Raw genomic sequence first — 18,342 nt, 5'->3', positions numbered from 1 at the left:
CAGCCTACCTGTGTGCGAAACACTGTGGCAAAGTTGACATATGTTCCAGCAAAAATCTGTTTCACTTGGATGCCCTGCAATTCTGTAATGATAGGAAAGCAGGTCATTCCTAAGTTATGAGTCCGCATTAACTTCTTTCCTGGAATTATCTGTGCAACCATAAAGGGATAGTTTTGAGATGTCCAATAAAACATCCCATGTATTGTTTTCCCCCTCTTTTGCATTCTACCCTTTCATTTTGTTTCATTCACAAAATTATTTAAAATGTTGTGTATAAACCCACCTTCAGGCCATCTGTATAAAATGTATATGAAACACAAATGAGTTTCATGTACAGACTTAGGTCCCATCTCCAATATATATCATTCTGTATATCTAAGGATTCCATAATCCAAAAATAAAAATAAAAATAAATTATGGGACCTATCTGGTCTCAGGCATTTCAGATAGGGTTAATCAACCTGTACAACCATGGCCAGGAAAGTCTTATTGCACTTTCGGTGTGGTTACTGAAACCTTGAGGCATGACCCAAATACTCAAACATTTCTTCCTGGCCCTTTTAAAACAGGTACCATTTGGAGAAACAAGAGCACTAATGTTCAGACATCCTCCCTCATCCAGCTTGCTCTGCGTTGTTCCACTTCCATTTCGCTGCAAAGGTCCACGGCCAAAAGATAAAAGGTGACCAGAAGTAGAGATGCACACAAGAGTGTGATAACTGTTGTAAGAAGGAGAAAGGGATATTGTAACTTGGTTAGCTGAAGCCTTTACTCAATCCATGAACCTTTAATGGCTCTGGTACATACCTTCCACATGCCAAAAGTGATACTGGACCATCAATCCACTCAACTTTCTGAGGACCAAACTTTGGACTTGAAGAACTACTGCGTCCCAGTTGTCCAGCGCTGTCATCTCCAAATGTGAACACACTGCCATTCTATTCAGGGTTTTTGAAAACCAAATTTGTGTTACTGTCATGGGTAGTGTTGACAAATTCTACTCAATTTTTGCAGTTTTAAAATGTATTTTAATTCAACCTTTGTTTTTCCTTACAATATCACCATGGTGTTCATCAAGCAACAAACAGAATTATGTTCGTGTGCAGACATGCCAAGATCCACCTACAACAGTGGTTCCAACCTGTGGTCCCTGGACCAGCAGTGGCCTGCAAGAATGAAAATATGGTCCATGGCCTCATCATTACTACACCGTTGCCTCAACACCATGCAGCAATGAGAATGACTGGTCATGTGAAACCCTCTTATAATGTGATCTTGGGAGGAGAGAGGTTGACTACCCACGAAAGATTGCTTCTACCACATCAGCTCTAGATTATTAAATATGGTTTTATGTGGACGAGCAAATGGCGACTACTGGTTGACACATGTTCTGCATCAGAAACTAAAGCTGATGTGGTCTATCCAATGCAATTTTCTGAATCAGCACTCCAGATAACTGAACCGAACCCAAAGTTGACCAAAAACTGATTGGTAACCCTTTTGCTACTAACTAATGTTGGAGAGTGGTCCTTGGTCAAAATGGTCCCTGTTCAAGTGCTCCCTGGTAAAAAAAAAAGGCTGGGAACCACTGACCTACACAAATAGTCTCAATCTTTGGATGAAGCTCACTAAGTGGTTTTGTTGCTACTATCTCAAAACATAACATTTGACTGTTTCAGTGAGTATTGCTGGTTTTACAGAGTCACACATTTTTTTTAGTCACTTTGGGCAATATCCTGTATGTAATATGGAGGGTAAGATCATGGTCCAGTGCAGCATATAGATATATCAAATATGTATAAGAGCCAAAAATGCATAAAATATGCATACAAACAAATATAAGAAATCAGCATTTGTAAGGCTTGGTAAATAGACCACTTTTCCTTTTCACAAAGTACAGCTGAAGCATTTTCTGCAGAGTCCACTGTAAACACTGCATGTTCTTACTAACAGATTTATGTAAATGTCTAAAACAGTCGCTATGTGAGGTTCAGACAACTTTTACTGTTGCCATTTTTTTCATGACCCCAACATTGAGCTAAGAGGACCCCATTTGGGGTTGGGACGCAGTTTAAGAATTGTGATTTAGCTAGTACCTGGGTGAGCACAGCAGTGTGTTCAGCCCCACAGCTCACAAAAGCAACATCAAGGCTCCTCAAAGCAGCTATTGAGTATGGTTTGAAGATTTGTTCTGTGGGGAAAAAAAACACATTAGAATAATACCATATATAGTTATGTATAAGCCAATCTCATGTCAAAGTCAAGGGCAAGGTTTAGGGCCAGCATTATGAATTTTCATATGACCTATGGATAAGTTGACCATCACGATACAGTCAGGAAGAAGTGCCATCTCTGTCATTTTCCACCCAGGCTATCAAAAAGGCCATTTGCCACTCTATTCAGAGAAGAGGATGTGTCTTTTTTAAATAAAAGGAACAATTCCCTTGTCTGAGTTGAATGGCCAAAAAAAAAAAAAAAAAAGTGAGAGCTTGGTCTGTCATAGGACAACCTAAAAGTAATGTTAACTCTCTGTACTTTCTTTGGTGACATCTTTTTTAATACCTGGAGGAAAAATGCTAATATCTCTTTGGCACTTCCCTCAAAGGTGTGATGAGCAGCTAGAGCAGGCATGGGCAAACTTGGGCCTTCCGGATGTTTTGGACTTCAACTCCCACAATCCGTATCAGCTGTTAGGACTTGTGGGAGTTGAAGTCCAAACACCTGGAGGGCACAAGTTTGTACTAGAAGGTATCAGTGTACCTGTTACGTTCTACTAAGACAGACTACACTCCTGCCTTTTTCCACTTTGCTCAGAGAAGGGGATTATTCCTTCTTTTTAAAATAAGAATTAAAGTACACAATGTACGCTGTCCTGTGGATAAGCTGACACAGGTTTATGGGTTGATTTTTTTGACTAAAATTTCTAGACTTTTACATATGCAGTAAATAAAAACATTAAAAACTTGTTTTAAAATTTAGGCAGGCTTTGAAAGAAAATGGTTTTTAAGACCAAGTTGGGGTGCTGTGGTATTTGGTTTTGAATACATTTTATGGGTTTTAACTGTTTCTTTTGTAATATAATTGATGCTTAATTTTGTTTTAATGTTTGTATATTTTAAATTGTAGTGAAATGCTTTCAATGTAAGCCATTTTGAGTCTCCTTGTGGAATCATAGAATCATAGAGTTGGAAGAGACCTTGCATGAAACTGCCAGTAAAAATAAACCCATTTTTTTAAAAATAAATCCAGATGTAGCTGGCCCTCCAAATTCTCATATTTCACAGATTCAACCACGCACAACTTAAAATGATATAATAATAATAATAATAATAATAATAATAATACACTTTATTTATATTCCGCCTTTCTCCCATAGGGGACTCAAAGTGGATTACAGCATTTATACAGACAAATATTCAGTGCCTTTGCAATCACATACAATGAGACACACAAACAGAGGCAGAGGCTTCCCCTTTCATTTCCAGCTTCTGGAGGTGGTGCTCATCTCTGGCTCTGAAGAGGTGCCTGCGTTGTCACCTCCTGGTTATATGGCCGGCAAGATTGCTTGGAGCATCTCTTTGCTTTTTCCCGTGAAAGTGGTACCTATTTATCTACTCACATTTGCATGTTTTCAAACTGCTAGGTTGGCAGGAACTGGAGCTGACAAGAGGGAGCTCACCCCATCTCACAAATTTGAACTATCAGCAATTCAGCCAACCTTCAGGTCAGAAGTTCAGCAGCACAAGGTTTTAACCCATTGTGCCACTGTGGTTCCTATATATTTTTTAAATTCCAAAAACTTGATTTTGCCTTTTTATATAAAAGACACCATTTTATATAATGCAACTTAAGCATCCCCTGAATTAACATCCATAATGAATCCTGGAGCAAAGTCCAAGCAGATACCAAGGGTCCCCTCTATAGCCATTTAATAACAAAGGAGACATGTGGAACAGTACACGAAGAAAAGCAGTTTCTTGAAAGAACAGTCAATTGCTCATGGTATTGTTTGACTATTCCAAAGCCAAGGCTTTTAGGTCAAATGTGAGGGGGAAAAGGACCTCAACTGGGCTTCTAGAATGTGAAGGCTTACCTTTGGGCTTAGCTTGGCTCAGTCCCAGCTGATGTGCGTTGTTCCTTCCCCATCCATACACAACACCAGAAAGGGACAGGGCAAAGCTATGCGCTCCACCCGCTGCCACCTGGGCTAATGGGATGCCATCCAGAGCAGAGACTTGCTGCGGAAAAGCCTGAGAGGAGATGTCTCTGCCAAGCCCCAACTGCCCATGGATGTTCTGACCCCATGAAAAAACTCTGCCATCTATATTTAAAAAGAAAAATGTTTCAAATGAATTTAATCATATTTGTACAACATCTTCATAAACTATATATAGTATATCTTCATAAACCATACATAGTATAGACCTCACAACCTCTGAGGATGCTTGCCATAGATGCAGGCGAAATGTCAGGAGAGAATGCCTCTAGAACATGGCCATACAGCCCGAAAAACCTACAACTCAGTGATTCCAGCCATGAAAGCCTTTGACAATACATGTATAGTATATTTAATCTAGGTAGCACCATAACAGACATCGAGTCCACCCCCGGGCCCTGCAGAAATGCAGAGCTGCAGCATGCCTGAAAGACTCCCATCTGACCTCTGTTGAAAGAGCCATAAAGACAAGTTCTTAAGTCAGCATTCCTCAACTTAATGCTCACCAGATGCATCAGAATACTATCTTATCATTCAGACAATACCACCACTAGCCTGCTCTCTCAACCTAATGGGAAATGTAGTCCACTGTAAAGAAAGTAGTTTGTACTAGGTTTGTGCATTTAGGGTGAATCGCTATTTGTTTCTGCTTGCCGGATACTGGAAGCCCCCCATATCAGTTTTCCAGTGTCTCCTGAAAATGGGCATGCTGACAAATGGGCTTTTTCGTTCCGCATCCGAAAAAAATCAATTCTTTTTGGCCCATTGGCAGCAAAGGGTAACTTACAAGGCTCCCCTTTTCCCTAGGATCCTTTCCTCTTTTCCCTTCAAGGGAGCCTGGGTGTCAGCAACAGGGTTAAAAAAGCACCCTATCCAGCCCATTATGCGGGGGGGGGGGGGGGGGACTTCCTACAGGTTCCCCATTAAGACCTGGATTAAAAATGCACCAGTTACCACTCTCTGGATCCTTTCCCTTCCATTTGTAGAGGAGGAGATGGGTTTAATGCTTCTTAAAGCTGTTCTACCCTAGAGGAGAGGCAGACACGCACTTTTCTCTCCCAAGGCCAGCACCAGCAACATGCCACACAGCTTTCCAACTTAGACATTTTAAGGAGGTCCAGGAAGGAAGAGTGATGACCTGGAGCTCAGTGAAGCTTTGAGCTATCCTCCCTCGACTACCTTAAAAATCCCCTCTCTTACCTGCAAGACTGAAATCACCTTTCTGTTTGGGGTTTTGCTTCCTTAAAGCTGTTTCTACTTTCTAGGCTAGAGGAGAGGTAGGCTTCTCTTTTTGTTTGCTGGAATTACTATTACCGTTAATAATTTTTATCTTTTAGAAGTATTTTCTGAAGGAAGGGAAGGAGAAAAAGAAGTTCAAAGGATGAAAGACCCCAAATGCACACACATCCCACCCACCATCCCTGATGTCCCCAACTCCCAGTCAGTCCCACTAAATAAAAAGAATCAGGAAAATAAAGGAAAACCAAAAAGATTCAACTCTGATGCTCAATAGAGGAGGAGGAGCCGAGAGGAGGAGGAGGAGTTTTCGTGTCAAGCAGTTTTTGGTTTTTTATTTATCAGGAGGGCCATTACTGTTATGAGCTTCCGGAGATACCGAAGGTACCAAAGTAAACAGAATCCACGCACAACTCTAGTTTGCACTGTTCATTATCTTCCAACTACTTTGTGCAGCAACAAAATTAAGTATGGCAATGACAGCAAAGAAATCTTTAAAAGTGGAACATACAATATCTTCTATAGTGATGCAAATACTATTAGCAAAAACAAAACAAATATACCAAAATCAATTCTTACCATTTGTCAGTGCTATTGAGTGGTCATGTCCGCAAGCAACCTGGATTACCTTGTATTTGGACAAAGCATTTATTGCCCTGTAAAAATATATGAAAGAAGAAAACTGTTAGGATTTTTTAATGGAGGAGAAAAAACCCACTAGTCCTCAAAATAAATAATTATTGATATTTTACAAAAACAACTTTGCCAAAATATGAAATCTGTATATATCCCAAGTTTTGGACTTAACATTTGATCAAGACCTGTCATTAATACACAGGTGTTTTTAGCACAGCATCTTATATTAAATATCAAAATAATATTTCATACAAGATTTCATTTATTAGCCACTTACTTTGGAAGTAAACGGTCTCCCAATTCAGCAGTGCCCAGCTGTCCAAAAGTGCCAGCTCCCCATGAATAGACCCTTCCTTTGTTGCAAACGGCCAATGAGTGCTCCTTTCCACAGCTTACATGGACAATTTTTTGTGTTTCAAATGCTTGGATTAGCTCTTATAAGAAGGAAGTAAAGAAAGATACAAGATATTAATTCATAAACCACGATCATAGAAAGACTTGCATAAGTTATACAACAACGGTACTGCAGTGCAAAAATAATCAGAATTTGGTTGCTCCTTGAAAAGATGTTTTTACACTCTATGCTTCTGGAGGTGGAAATCCACTGAATGAATGGTTATGTGAATTTCCATAACCTTTCGGAAAACCACTTGTCACAGGAAAACCACTTGTCACAGGAAAGTCGAGATCATAACCTTTTTGGAAATGGCATACATTACCATTTGGGAAAACCAGGAATCTTCCTGAGAAAAATTAAAAACCTGCTGGAGTCAACCTTCTCCTTAGTGGTAAAATATCCACTAGTATTCATGCAAGGTAATTAGGTTTCTCAGTTGTTAAACTGAAAGCCTAGATATCTCTTTGAACTGTTAGGGACAAAGATATGCCAATGCAGATAGATAGATAGATAGATAGATAGATGAGTTTCAATTGTGTTATTTCAGTTGCCCAAAAACATATACTCTCCCTTAAAACATCTTGGTTTAAATCAGTGGTTCCTAACCTGTGGTACGTGGACCACCAGTGGTTCACAAGAATGAGAATATGGTCCATGGCCTTACCATTGCTACACCATTGCCTTGAAACCACGCAGCAACAAAAGAGACTGGTCTCGCGAAACCCTCTTATCGTGCTGAGGCAACAGGGATGTTGGGAGGGGAGTTGCTGACTACCTACAAAAGATTACTACTATCACATCAGCTCTAGATTATTAAATATGGTTTTCTGTGGGAGAGCAGATGGTGACTACTAGATGGCATATGCTCTGTATCAGAAACTAGAGCTGATGTGGTCTATCCAATGCAATTTTCTGAATCAGCACTTTCTGTTGGTCATAGGAGTTCTATGTGCCAAGTGTGGTCCAATTCCATCATTGGTTGAGTTCAGAGTGCTCTTTGATTGTAAGTGAACTATACATCCCAGCAACTACAACTCCCAAATGTCAGGGTGTATTTTTCCCAAACTCCACCAGTGTTCAAATTTGGGCATATTGTGTACTTGTGTCACGTTTGGTCCATATCCATCATTATTTGAGTCCATAGTGCTCTCTGGATGTAGGTGAATTACAACTCCAAAACACAAGCTCAATGCCCAACAAACCCTTCCAGTGTTTTCTGTTGGTCATGGGAGTTCTGCGTGCCAAACATCGTTGGTGTTTAGAATGCTCTTTGATTGTAAGTGAACTATACATCCCAGCAACTACAAGTCCCAAATGATAACCCCCCCCCCCCCAACCCTACCAGTATTCAAACTTGGGCTTATCAGGTATTTGTTCCAAATTTGGTCCAGTGAATGAAAATACATCCTGCATATCAGATATTTACATTATGATTCGTAACAGTAGCAAAATTACAATTATGAAGTAGCAACAAAAATAATTTTATGGTTGGGGGCAGGAGAGCTCAACCCATTACGCAAAGTAAGCATTTGCAGTATAGTTGATTTTGACCAGAGGCAGGTCCGTAGCCAGGATTTTGTTTTGGGGGGGCGGGGGGGGGGGGCTGAGTCTGAGTGAAAGAGGGTCTACCCTGGCAAACCTTTTGCATCATTACCCCAATACCCCCATGTGTATGGGATATATTGAGCATGGTGATCAGATCATGATATGAATAAACATAACAGTTTAAATAATGTACCAGTAAGGCCTTCTCACGGACCACCATGAGAATTTCGAGGGGGGGGGGGGCTGAAGCCCCCCAAGCCCCCCCCCCCCCCGGCTACATGCCTGACCAGAGGCGCTCTTGAGGGAAAATAGACCTTGACATATGTGAGTTGTAGTTACTGGGATGTATAGTTCACCTACAATCAAAGAGCATTCTGAACTCCACCAATGATGGAATTGAACCAAATATGGCACACAGAACTCCCACGACAAATAGAAAATATATATCATTGATTTGTTGGGGGGGGGGCAAAATACTGTTTGCTTACCATTGAAAATTACCTAGGGCCGCCTCTGGTTGGGGGTCACCACGACATGAAGAACTGTATTAATGGGTCATGGTGTTAAGAAGGTTGAGAACCACTGCCCTAAGTATTTTAAAACACCTGGATCTGGTATGATTTTAGAAGCTAAGCAGGTTCAGTACTGGTTAGTAGTCAGATGGGAGATTGCCAATGGATACCAGGTCCTGTGTGCTGTATTTCAGAGGACGAACTAGCAAAACCACCTCTGTTCCTTGCCTATGAAGACTCTATTAAATTCTTGGGGTGGCCCTAATTGGGCAGGTGACTTGAAGGCACGTATGTGCCCACACTTCTGCTGGGCACAGTGCCCTCCTGTCCGAAGATGTTAGCAGAAGCTGGACAGTCTTGAAGAGCCAGTTGCCTTTGCTGATTCAGTCCAGGTTCAGTCCTGGACTCCCTCCAAAGTCTGAATAGGTTCCAAGAACAGAAGAAAAGGATCCATATGAAGAAAGGGAGGAGGAGGGTTCATCTATCAGCACAAACACAGCCTGAGAAGGGAAGGAAAGGAAACTGAAACTGTTTCAGGAGTGACTCATCTCTGAGAACAGGGAATCCGGACTGATCAACTGTAAGCAGGAAACGAAACTCAGAAAAGTCTTTCTAGAGTTCATGCAGGCAGAAAAAGGCTGGATGACAATCTTCCTTTTAGAAACAGTGGAGACTTGCAGCATGATGCTGTGCTTTTTTGTATTTCTATTCCATCTGCTTCTCTTTCACACACAAGTTACATTTCATGCCTCTGCATTGGGGAGGTGGCTGCAATCCATTTAAACATATGCCTCATACAATTTATTTTCATTGTTTAGGCCAGGCATGGGCAAATTTTGGCCCTCCAGATGTTTTGGACTTCAACTCCCACCATTCCCAACAGCCTCAGGCCCTTTCCTTTTGCCCCTCAGCCTGAGGCTGTTGGGAATGGTGGGAGTTGAAGTCCAAAACATCTGGAGGGCCAAAATTTGCCCATGTTTGATTTAAGCTATTTCAGCTCCCAGTTTTGAGAGGAAAGGCCATGGCGGAGGGAGTTGGGATTCTGGGAACTGCAGTTCTCCCAAAGGAACTACTCCAAGATCTAAGGATGGCAATGCAGCCTATATGTTTTCTTGTGGGGTGAATCTTCTAGTGCCCTTAGAGATACACACTGTATACAGCTTGTAACAGTTTCTAATTCTTACCACTTTTTACATTTTGGAAAAATATCAAAACCTTCCCAAAGTGGAGAAGTGTATTGAAATGCCAGGAGGAACTTTGCCAGAGAGGTCTGCTAAGTCAGGGATGAACATCTGTCAGAAAATTGTCGTTTCAGGTGGCACTTGTAATTCTGATTAACTCACTATTATACTGGGCCAAAACTAACAAAATGAAGTTCAACAGGGACAAATGCAAGATACTCCACTCAGGCAGAGAAAAGGAAATTCAAAGATACAGAATTTATTTGGCTCCACAGCAGTACATGTGAAAAAGATCTTGGATCCCCCGTGGACAACAATTTCAACATGAGCCAACAATGTCATGCGGCAGCAAAAAAATCCAATGAGATTTTGGCATGCATAAATAGAAGAGTCTAGTGCAGTGATTCTCAACCTGTGGGTCCCTAGATGTTTTGGCCTACAACTCCCAGAAATTCCAGCCAGTTTACCAGCTGTTAGGATTTCTGGGAGTTGAAGGCTAAAACATCTGGAGGCCCACAGGTTGAGAACCACTGGTCTAGTGTCTAGATCCAGGGAAATCATGCTATCCCTCTATTCTGCCTTGGCCAGACCACACCTGGAATACTGCATCCAATTTTGGGCACCGCAATTGAAGGGAGATGTTGACAAGCTGGAATGTGTCCAGATAAGGGCGACTCAAATGATCAAGGGTATGGAGATTAAGCCCTATGAGGAGTGGCTTAAAGAGCTGGGCATGTTTAGTTGCTGAAGAGAAGGGTGAGAGAAGACATGATGAGGGTCATGTATCAAGATGTGAGGGGAAGTCACAGGAGGGAGCAAGCCTGTTTTCTGCTGATTTAAGTGGATTTTCTCTCTCTAGTATGATGACACTACTATAGCCTCACCACACTAGAGAAAAAATCCACTTAGAGTCTGGTTGCTGCCTCCTGCAGAATTCTGGGGTTTGTAGTTTAGGAAGGAGCCTTTAACAGCCTCACTAAACTACAAACCCCAGAATTCTGCAGGAGGCAGAAACCGGATTTTAAGTGGATTCATTCTCTAGTGTGGAGACGTAGCTTCAGGTGGTACAATGGCATCAAACTACAGGAAAGAAAGGAGATCCCACCAGAACATGAAGAAGAACTTCCTGACTGTGAGAGCTGTTCAGCAGTGGAACTCTCTGCTTCGGAGTGTGGTGGAGGCTCCTTCTTTGGAGGCTTTGAAACAAGAGGCCGCGTGGCCATCTGTTGTGGATGCTTTGAAAGCAATTTTCCTGCTTCTTGGTAGAATGGGGTTGGACTAGATGACCCATGAGGTTTCTTCCAACTCTAGGACTCAATGGAAGTGCATTTCCTTAGCCTTCAGATAATTCCCACGGCTAGTATGCGTGTTTATAGGGTGCATAGATATTTTGGAGGCACTCTGTACATGCAGAGGGAGAGAATGCCTTGAGCCCTTTGCCTGGAAGTAATGCTTTCCCAGGGATTGGCTCCGTTAATCAATCGCATGGAGTTTAACATGTATATACATTTTTGGGACACTCAGAATGCTTGGCATCTGGAGGTTTGAGGGAGAGGAAAGGGACTGGAGCCCCTTCCCTGGACCCAAAGCCTCTCCCCGATTCTGGGCCACTTACCTGGGACGTGGGAGCGCTTCTCCTGTCCCGAAGGGAGCCTCCTGCCCAGCTGTCCCCGGCTGTTGTCTCCGCAAGAGGCTACCCCGCCATCATCGCGCAACAGCAGCGTGTGCCGCTCCCCGCAAGCCACCAGCACCACCGCTTGGTCCACGGGAGCTCGGGGTCCTGGGCGGAAAGGCACCGGCTCTGAGACCCCTTCTTCTTTCCCCAGTCCTAGCTGCCCAGCAGAGCCCTGGCCCCAGCAGTACAGCATCCTCTCGCCCCGCAATTGCGCCTCTCCCTTTTGGCCCAGGGTTTAATCCGCGTTGCCCCTCCTTTGCAGGACCTTTCCTCCTCCCTCCCAAGGAAGCACCCCTCTGGCCTCCCACTTCGGGCTTTCATATACAAGCCCAGAGGGAGCACCGCCCATCCCAGCAGCCCTGCCCACACCAGAAACTGCCAATTTCATAGAATCATAACAGAGCCTCGAGTCATGCCACATGCACAATAGAGCAACACCAGAGGCACTCCAAGTGGCCAGCTACAAGGACATTTAATATAAGCACCAAGTTTCTAAACTTTGTGTTTTTTAAAATACATTACAACTGTATTGGTGGACAGGAAAAGAGATTTAAAGATGGACTTAAGGCCAACCTCAAAAACTGTGGCATAGACACCGAGAACTGGGAAGCCCTGGCCCTTGAGCACTCTAACTGGAGGTCAGCTGTAACCAGCAGTGCTGCAGAGTTTGAAGAGGCACAAATGGAGGGCGAAAGGGAGAAACACGCCAAGTGGAAGATGCATCAAACCAACCCTTACCAATACCGTCTTCCACCTGGAAGCCAATGTCCTCTCACTGTGGATTAAGAACAGGGCTCCACAGCCACCCGACAGACCCACCACCAAGACATTACACTTGGACACTTGGAGGACCATCATCCTTAGGCTACGAGCGATCACCTAAGTAACTTTCCCTGCAGATATGAACTCGTTTATGTAAGGTGAATCCCTATCACCTAACATAAACAAGTTCATATCTGCAGGAAAAGGCACATGTTTGCTAAGAAGTAACTTAATAGGACCCAAGTACAGTGTTGATGACAAGTTGACTTGGAGGTCTCGTTCATACAGTTGCCATAAATCCCACAACCAGCATTAAAGCAATGCTGTTACATCATCAACTCCGATGGACTGGCCATGTTGTCCGAATGCCCGATTACCGTCTTCCAAAGTAGTTATTATACTCCCAACTCAAGAACGGGAAATGTAATGTTGGTGGACAAGAAAAGAGCTTTAAAGATGGGTTTAAAGCTAATCTTAAAAACTGTGGCATGGACACCAAAAACTGGGAATCCCTGGCCCTTGAGCACTCTAACTGGAGGTCAGCTGTGACCAGCAGTGCTGCAGAATTTGAAGAGGCACAAATGGAGGGCAAAAGGGAGAAACATGCCAAGAGGAAGGTACGTCAAGCCAACCCTGACTGGGACCGCCTTCCATATGAAAACTGATGTCCTCACTGTGGGAGAACATATATGGATCAAGAATAGGGCTCCACAGTCACCTGCGGACCCACTGCCAAGACGCCACATCTGGAAGACAATCATTCTCAATCTATGAAGGATCGCCTAAGTAAGTAAGTAAGTAAGTAAGTAAAGTACAACTGTACTCTTGGTTCGCTCCTGATACAATAAAAATAGTAATTATAACAAAGTTGGAAGAGGCTTCAAAGGCCATCCAGTTCAACCCCCTTCTGCCATGTAAGCATACCCAATAATAATAATAATAATAATAATAATAATACACTTTAATTACACCTCACAACCTCTGAGGATGGCTGCCATAGATGTGGGCAAAATGTCAGGAGAGAATGCTTCTGGAACATAGCCATACAGCCCAGAAAACTCACAGCAACCCAGTGATTCCTGTCATGAAAGCCTTCAACAACACAATAATGCACTTTATTTATATTCCACTCTCTCCCCTAGGGCACTCAGAGCGGATTACACTATTTACATACATAGGCAAACATTCAGTGCCTTTACAATCTATATAAATAACAACGTAATGATCGTTATTGGGATTAACATAACGGAAAAACCACTGGATGAATTGACACCAAATTTGGACAGAATACACCAATGAGTGATAGGTTTTTTCACTTATAAAAACACTGAATAACACAGCGGAAGGGGCTTAAAAAGCCAAAAAAGCAAAAGGTCACTACAGCACATGCGCAAAAAATGCCTTCCCTGGCAAACAAAACACACAATAGCATATTCACACATTCTACAGCTCCCAGCATTCCCTAGACCAGGCCCTTTAGGAGAGGAGAATGATCCAAATGCACTGCTTCCAAGCTGAAGGCTTTTTTATCCTTGGATTTCTTTGAGAGCATCCCAGTCCCTTCATATTTCCCATTTCCTATTCCTGGACTGCAACTCCCAGCAATCCTTCAGATAGATAGATTAGACAGAACTGGGTTATCTGAGTTCACACTGCCATATGTCCCAGTTCAAAGCAGATAATGTGAGATTTTATTCAGCTTTGTGGAAGGGGCCATTTTGTAAAGTCAGTTATATGTAGGTAAACCTACCTTACATGGGAGGCAAATATATGACTAAACCTAGGTGCTAATTTAGAGAAGACAATTATGCTGGGGAAAATGGAAGGAAAAAGGAATTGGGGCAGACCAAGGGCAAGATGGATGGATGGGATCCTTGAAGTTACTGGATTGACCTGGAAGGAGCTGGGGGTGGTGACGGCTGACAGGGAGCTCTGGCGTGGGCTGGTCCATGAGGTCATGAAGAGTCGGAAATGACTGAATGAATGAACAACAACAAAAAAGGTGCTAATTTACCTTTTGAGCCTTCTACTTCCAGAGCTGTCATTACCGAATTAAAACGATGCTTTCAATCACATGGTTTTGTCTACATGCACTATAAGCACATGCTGCTGTATTTATTGCTGTTTTCCTATAGTGGTATGTGGTAGTTCAATAGGAGGTCCAAGGATTTGGCACTATTTGTTACCACACTGAGTGACACTAACCCTAGTGATGGCAGAAATTCAAGGGAATTTAGTCTCTCAACTTTCCCTTCTTTCCATAACTGGTTCAGGTATCACTACCTCCTTCCCGCAGTCTTAAAGCACTTTGTGGTTGAGCTGTTAAGCTTTCATGATGCTTTAAAGCGGGTTGGTAAGGTTGACTCTGGCCCCTTCCACATAGCTGTATAAAATCCACATTGAACTGGATTATAAGGCAGTGTGGACTCAGATAATCCAGTTCAAAACAGATATTGTGGATTATCTGCCTTGATTTTCTGGGTTATATAGCTGTGTGGAAGGGCCCTCCAAGGTAAAGTCCTGTTCTTTCTGTTGATTTTTCTTTAGAGCAGGAGAGGGAATCATGTAGCCTTCCCAAATCTTCTCTGAACTTTTGCATGAACTCTTTATGCAATCTAGTCTTTAGATTGCAGCCTTCACAAGGCAGGGCGCATCATGTATCACTTTGAGCAGTGCCTGATGCAATGCAACTCTGATCTTGCCATTGAAATGCGAATAGAATAGATGGATAAATTGGAACAGGTCTGCTGCCTTGCTAACTGTAACAATTTAACCTAAAGGGATTCCAGATGGGAATTGGGAACACAATTAACATGTATAATGGTATTGTGTAATTGCATCCTCCATCAGTTCTAGCCAATACAGCCTATGATAGGCAATGCTGGGATTGGCAGTCCAACAATATCTGTGGTACCACACCAGTCCTACTCCTGCTTCAAATCAAGGATAGGAGTGTTGAGGACCTCCAAATGCTATTGCATGGCAATTCCCAGTCTTTTTCATTGGAGGCTATGCTGGCTAGGGCTGCTAGGAGTTGCAGTTCAACCACAGGGAAGCCAGACAATTCCCCACATAAGGGGATCTCAGAGATGAATGCTCAGTAGATAATGGATGCATTTGCAATGTAGAATCTATGCTGTGGGATCCTGGGAGTTATAGTTTGGTGAGGCATTAGATAAAGACATGTTGTTGAAGGCTTTCATGGCTAGAATTACTGAGTTGCTGTGAGTTTTCCGGGCTGTATGGTCAAGTTCCAGAAGTATTCTCTTCTGACATTTCACCCACATCTGCTGCCGTCATCTTCAGAGGTTGTGAAATCTATTGGAAACTAGGCAAGTGGGGTTTATATATCCGTGGAATGTCCAGGGTGGAAGAAAGAACTCTTGTCTGTTGGAGGCAAGTGTGAATGTTGCAATTGGCCACTTTGGTTAGGATAGAATGGCATTGCAGCTTCAAAGTTTGGCTGCTTCCTGTTTGGGGGAATCATTTTTTGGGAGCTGTTAGCTGGCCCTGATTGTTTCATGTCAGGAATTCCCTTTTTTGGGTGTTGCTCTTCATTTACTGTTCTGTTTTCAAAGTTATATGTGCTAATAGTGAGGGTGATGGAAATTAAGATATATTATATAAAGCAAAACAAAATTGAATTTGCAAATAAACAGCAAATGTTGTTGTGTTATAAACTGTGAAAAAGAAAAAGAAAAGAAAGTGATACTACAATTAGAAGACCGAAACGTTGTAATATCTGACAAAGCAAATATACAAAAGGTGTTCCAATAATATTATTCATCATTATATATATACCAAGAAATCTCCTTGGTGAAAGCAGATAAATATTTATCTAAGCAGAATTTACTAAAGATTACAGGGTATCTGTTGTAGTAGAGCCTGTTAGTAACACTGAAAGTGGTAGTATGGGTGTCAGAAGGGGGAAAAGGAGTGCTCGTAAGCAAGAGCTAGATGAGGAACAATAAAGGAAAGGATCCGGGATATACTTATGTCACCTACTGACGAAGACTCCTTTGAAGGGTTTCTGAAGGCGAAGGGTCAATGAGTGAGAAGGAGGAAGGAGATACAGTGGATGTGAATAGAGGAATTAAGAGGGTTACTCGGAGGCAGGAATCGGATGAGGAGCGACAAAGGAAGAAGATTCGGGATATACTTACTGCTCCCACAGATGAGTTTCTGTGGGAGTGGGTTTCTCTGGGAGTGATGGGTCTGGGAGTGATGGGGATGACACACTGGATTGGACCAAGGTTCAAGAGGTTCGAGATGTATGTACTCAGCCAACGTCTAGTGACACGTTTGTGGGGTTTTCTGGTGGTGGGGATTGGCAATCGGGAGATACTGCTGAGTCTTGGGGAGGTCTAAGTCTTGACAAAAGGTGGAAGAATTGGTGGGATGGGCGCTGGCATTCAGGTGTGGAGGCAAGGACAGCTGTAAGGGATGACGGCGGGGCAGAGGTCAGCTCAGCGTCGGATGATGAGGTGTAAGATAAAAGTAGGCTCTGAAATGGAGAATCTTTGCAGAAGGCAAAGTGTTGGTTTCGTGCCTTGGGTTTTGTTGCTGCCGCTTTCATGTTGGGTTTGGGTCCTGGATCTGCAGGTTGCTGTTTCCGTTCGTGTTTCAACTTGGCTTGGATACTCGTGAGTGCGGATTTCCCCTTCTTTGACTTTGGACCAGTTTTTGACTACGACTACGACTACTTTGGAACCTCACAATTTTGGACTTGGCTTACTCCGACCTCGGGCTTTGTTTGATTACGTTTCCTTCTTTGTGGCTCTTTGTTTGTTCACCCTTTACTTGCTGTGTTACTTTGCGTGACTTTTGAAGCAGTTTAGTTTAATCTGGATCTTTCTCTGGATAATCTGAATTATTGCCTTACTTTTTTTTTGAACTGGAACTTGCTGCTACTTTTAAGTTTTGACCAGGGACACTGAAGTAAGTGTCTCTGAGTCTCTTTTGCTTTGTGTTAATAAACTCTACTTTTGGACATACTCCTGAGTCTGGCTCTTTAAGGCGTCTGGGTACCGACAGTATCAGAGTACGAATGGTCCTAAAACAGTAAGGGAGATTTGTGGTACTAAGAGAAGGAATAAAACAGCAAGGCCGTGTGGCCCAGATTGTTTGCTGGCTCTTTATGACAAACGTTTTGAGAATGATGAACACTATTATGCAGAATGGAACGTTTCCTGACAGTTGAAAAGAGACTAATATAACATTATTACTAAAAAGAATCAATATTTGATATATCTATGTTGATGATCGTGCCATCACTGCTCAAGCATGGGGGAGCTTTGCTATGGTGGAACAGAAACTCTCAGAGACTTTAGGAGATCTTATTGCCTATTACAGGGAAAACCAGCTGATTCCTAATCCATCTAAAACACAACTATATGTGCTTTCCATCTTAAGATAGATACGTTTTATTGATTGGCCTATTGGCCGTATCAAAACATTTAACACAATTAACACATAGTCATACATAGTCATACATACAACATACAACCCTCGGTATAAAAGGAGTTAAAATAAACAAGCTGTTAACAAGATCTCGTTCAGGTCAAATGTCTGCGTCACCTCCACAGTTTACCCCAATTGATTCTAAATGTGCAATTCTCAGCTGTGTTGCTTTGAATAGAAAAAGGGCTGTTTTGTGTGTTATTTTAGGGTTCTGGCCGGCCAACAAAAATGAGGTTTTAATATATGGGTTCCATCTTAAGAAAAGACAAGCTTCTTGAGCTCTGATGATTACCTGGAAAGAATCCCAACGGAGCATTGCAGCACACCTAAATACCCGGGAGTTACCCTGGACCGTTCTCTGACCTACAAGAAGCACTGCCTGAAGATCAAGCAAAAAGTAGGCGCTAGAAAGAACACCATATGAAAGCTGACTGGCACAACCTGGGGATCACAACCAGACACAGTGAAGACATCTTCCTTTGTGCTTTGCTGCTCTGCTGCTAAGTACCCATGCCCAGTGTGGAACACATCTCACAATGCTAAAACAGTGGATGTGCATTATTGCAGAATATCTGCATCCTACACCACTGGAGAAATTACACTGTTTATCTGGTATTGCACCACCTGACATCCGCCAGGAAGTAGCAACCAATAGTGAAAGGATCAAGGCAGTGACATCTCCAACCCATTCCCTGTTCAAATATTAGCCAACACCTTAAATC

The 18,342-nt window shown here is 42.6% G+C and overlaps 1 protein-coding gene across 1 annotated transcript in view; it reads right to left on the bottom strand.

Annotated features, from left to right (window-relative positions):
* Positions 1–11,704, bottom strand: part of LOC132777009 (probable E3 ubiquitin-protein ligase HERC6) — a 33,527-nt gene extending 21,823 nt beyond the window's left edge. The window contains exons 1-8 of the mRNA XM_060779251.2: positions 11,339–11,704; positions 6,366–6,522; positions 6,032–6,108; positions 4,094–4,321; positions 2,097–2,191; positions 808–938; positions 574–719; positions 9–82 (exon numbers count right to left, since the gene is read on the bottom strand). Coding sequence (XP_060635234.2) covers positions 9–82; positions 574–719; positions 808–938; positions 2,097–2,191; positions 4,094–4,321; positions 6,032–6,108; positions 6,366–6,522; positions 11,339–11,591 — 1,161 coding nt within the window. The 5' untranslated portion in view covers positions 11,592–11,704. The remainder of the gene's footprint in view (positions 1–8; positions 83–573; positions 720–807; positions 939–2,096; positions 2,192–4,093; positions 4,322–6,031; positions 6,109–6,365; positions 6,523–11,338) is intronic.
* Between the last annotated feature and the right edge of the window lie 6,638 nt (positions 11,705–18,342).

The sequence above is a fragment of the Anolis sagrei genome, chromosome 5, assembly GCF_037176765.1.
Source record: "Anolis sagrei isolate rAnoSag1 chromosome 5, rAnoSag1.mat, whole genome shotgun sequence".
NCBI classification, from domain to species: domain Eukaryota; kingdom Metazoa; phylum Chordata; class Lepidosauria; order Squamata; family Dactyloidae; genus Anolis; species Anolis sagrei.
Note: the sequence above shows the minus strand (reverse complement) of the source record. Positions and strands in the feature narration are given on the sequence as shown.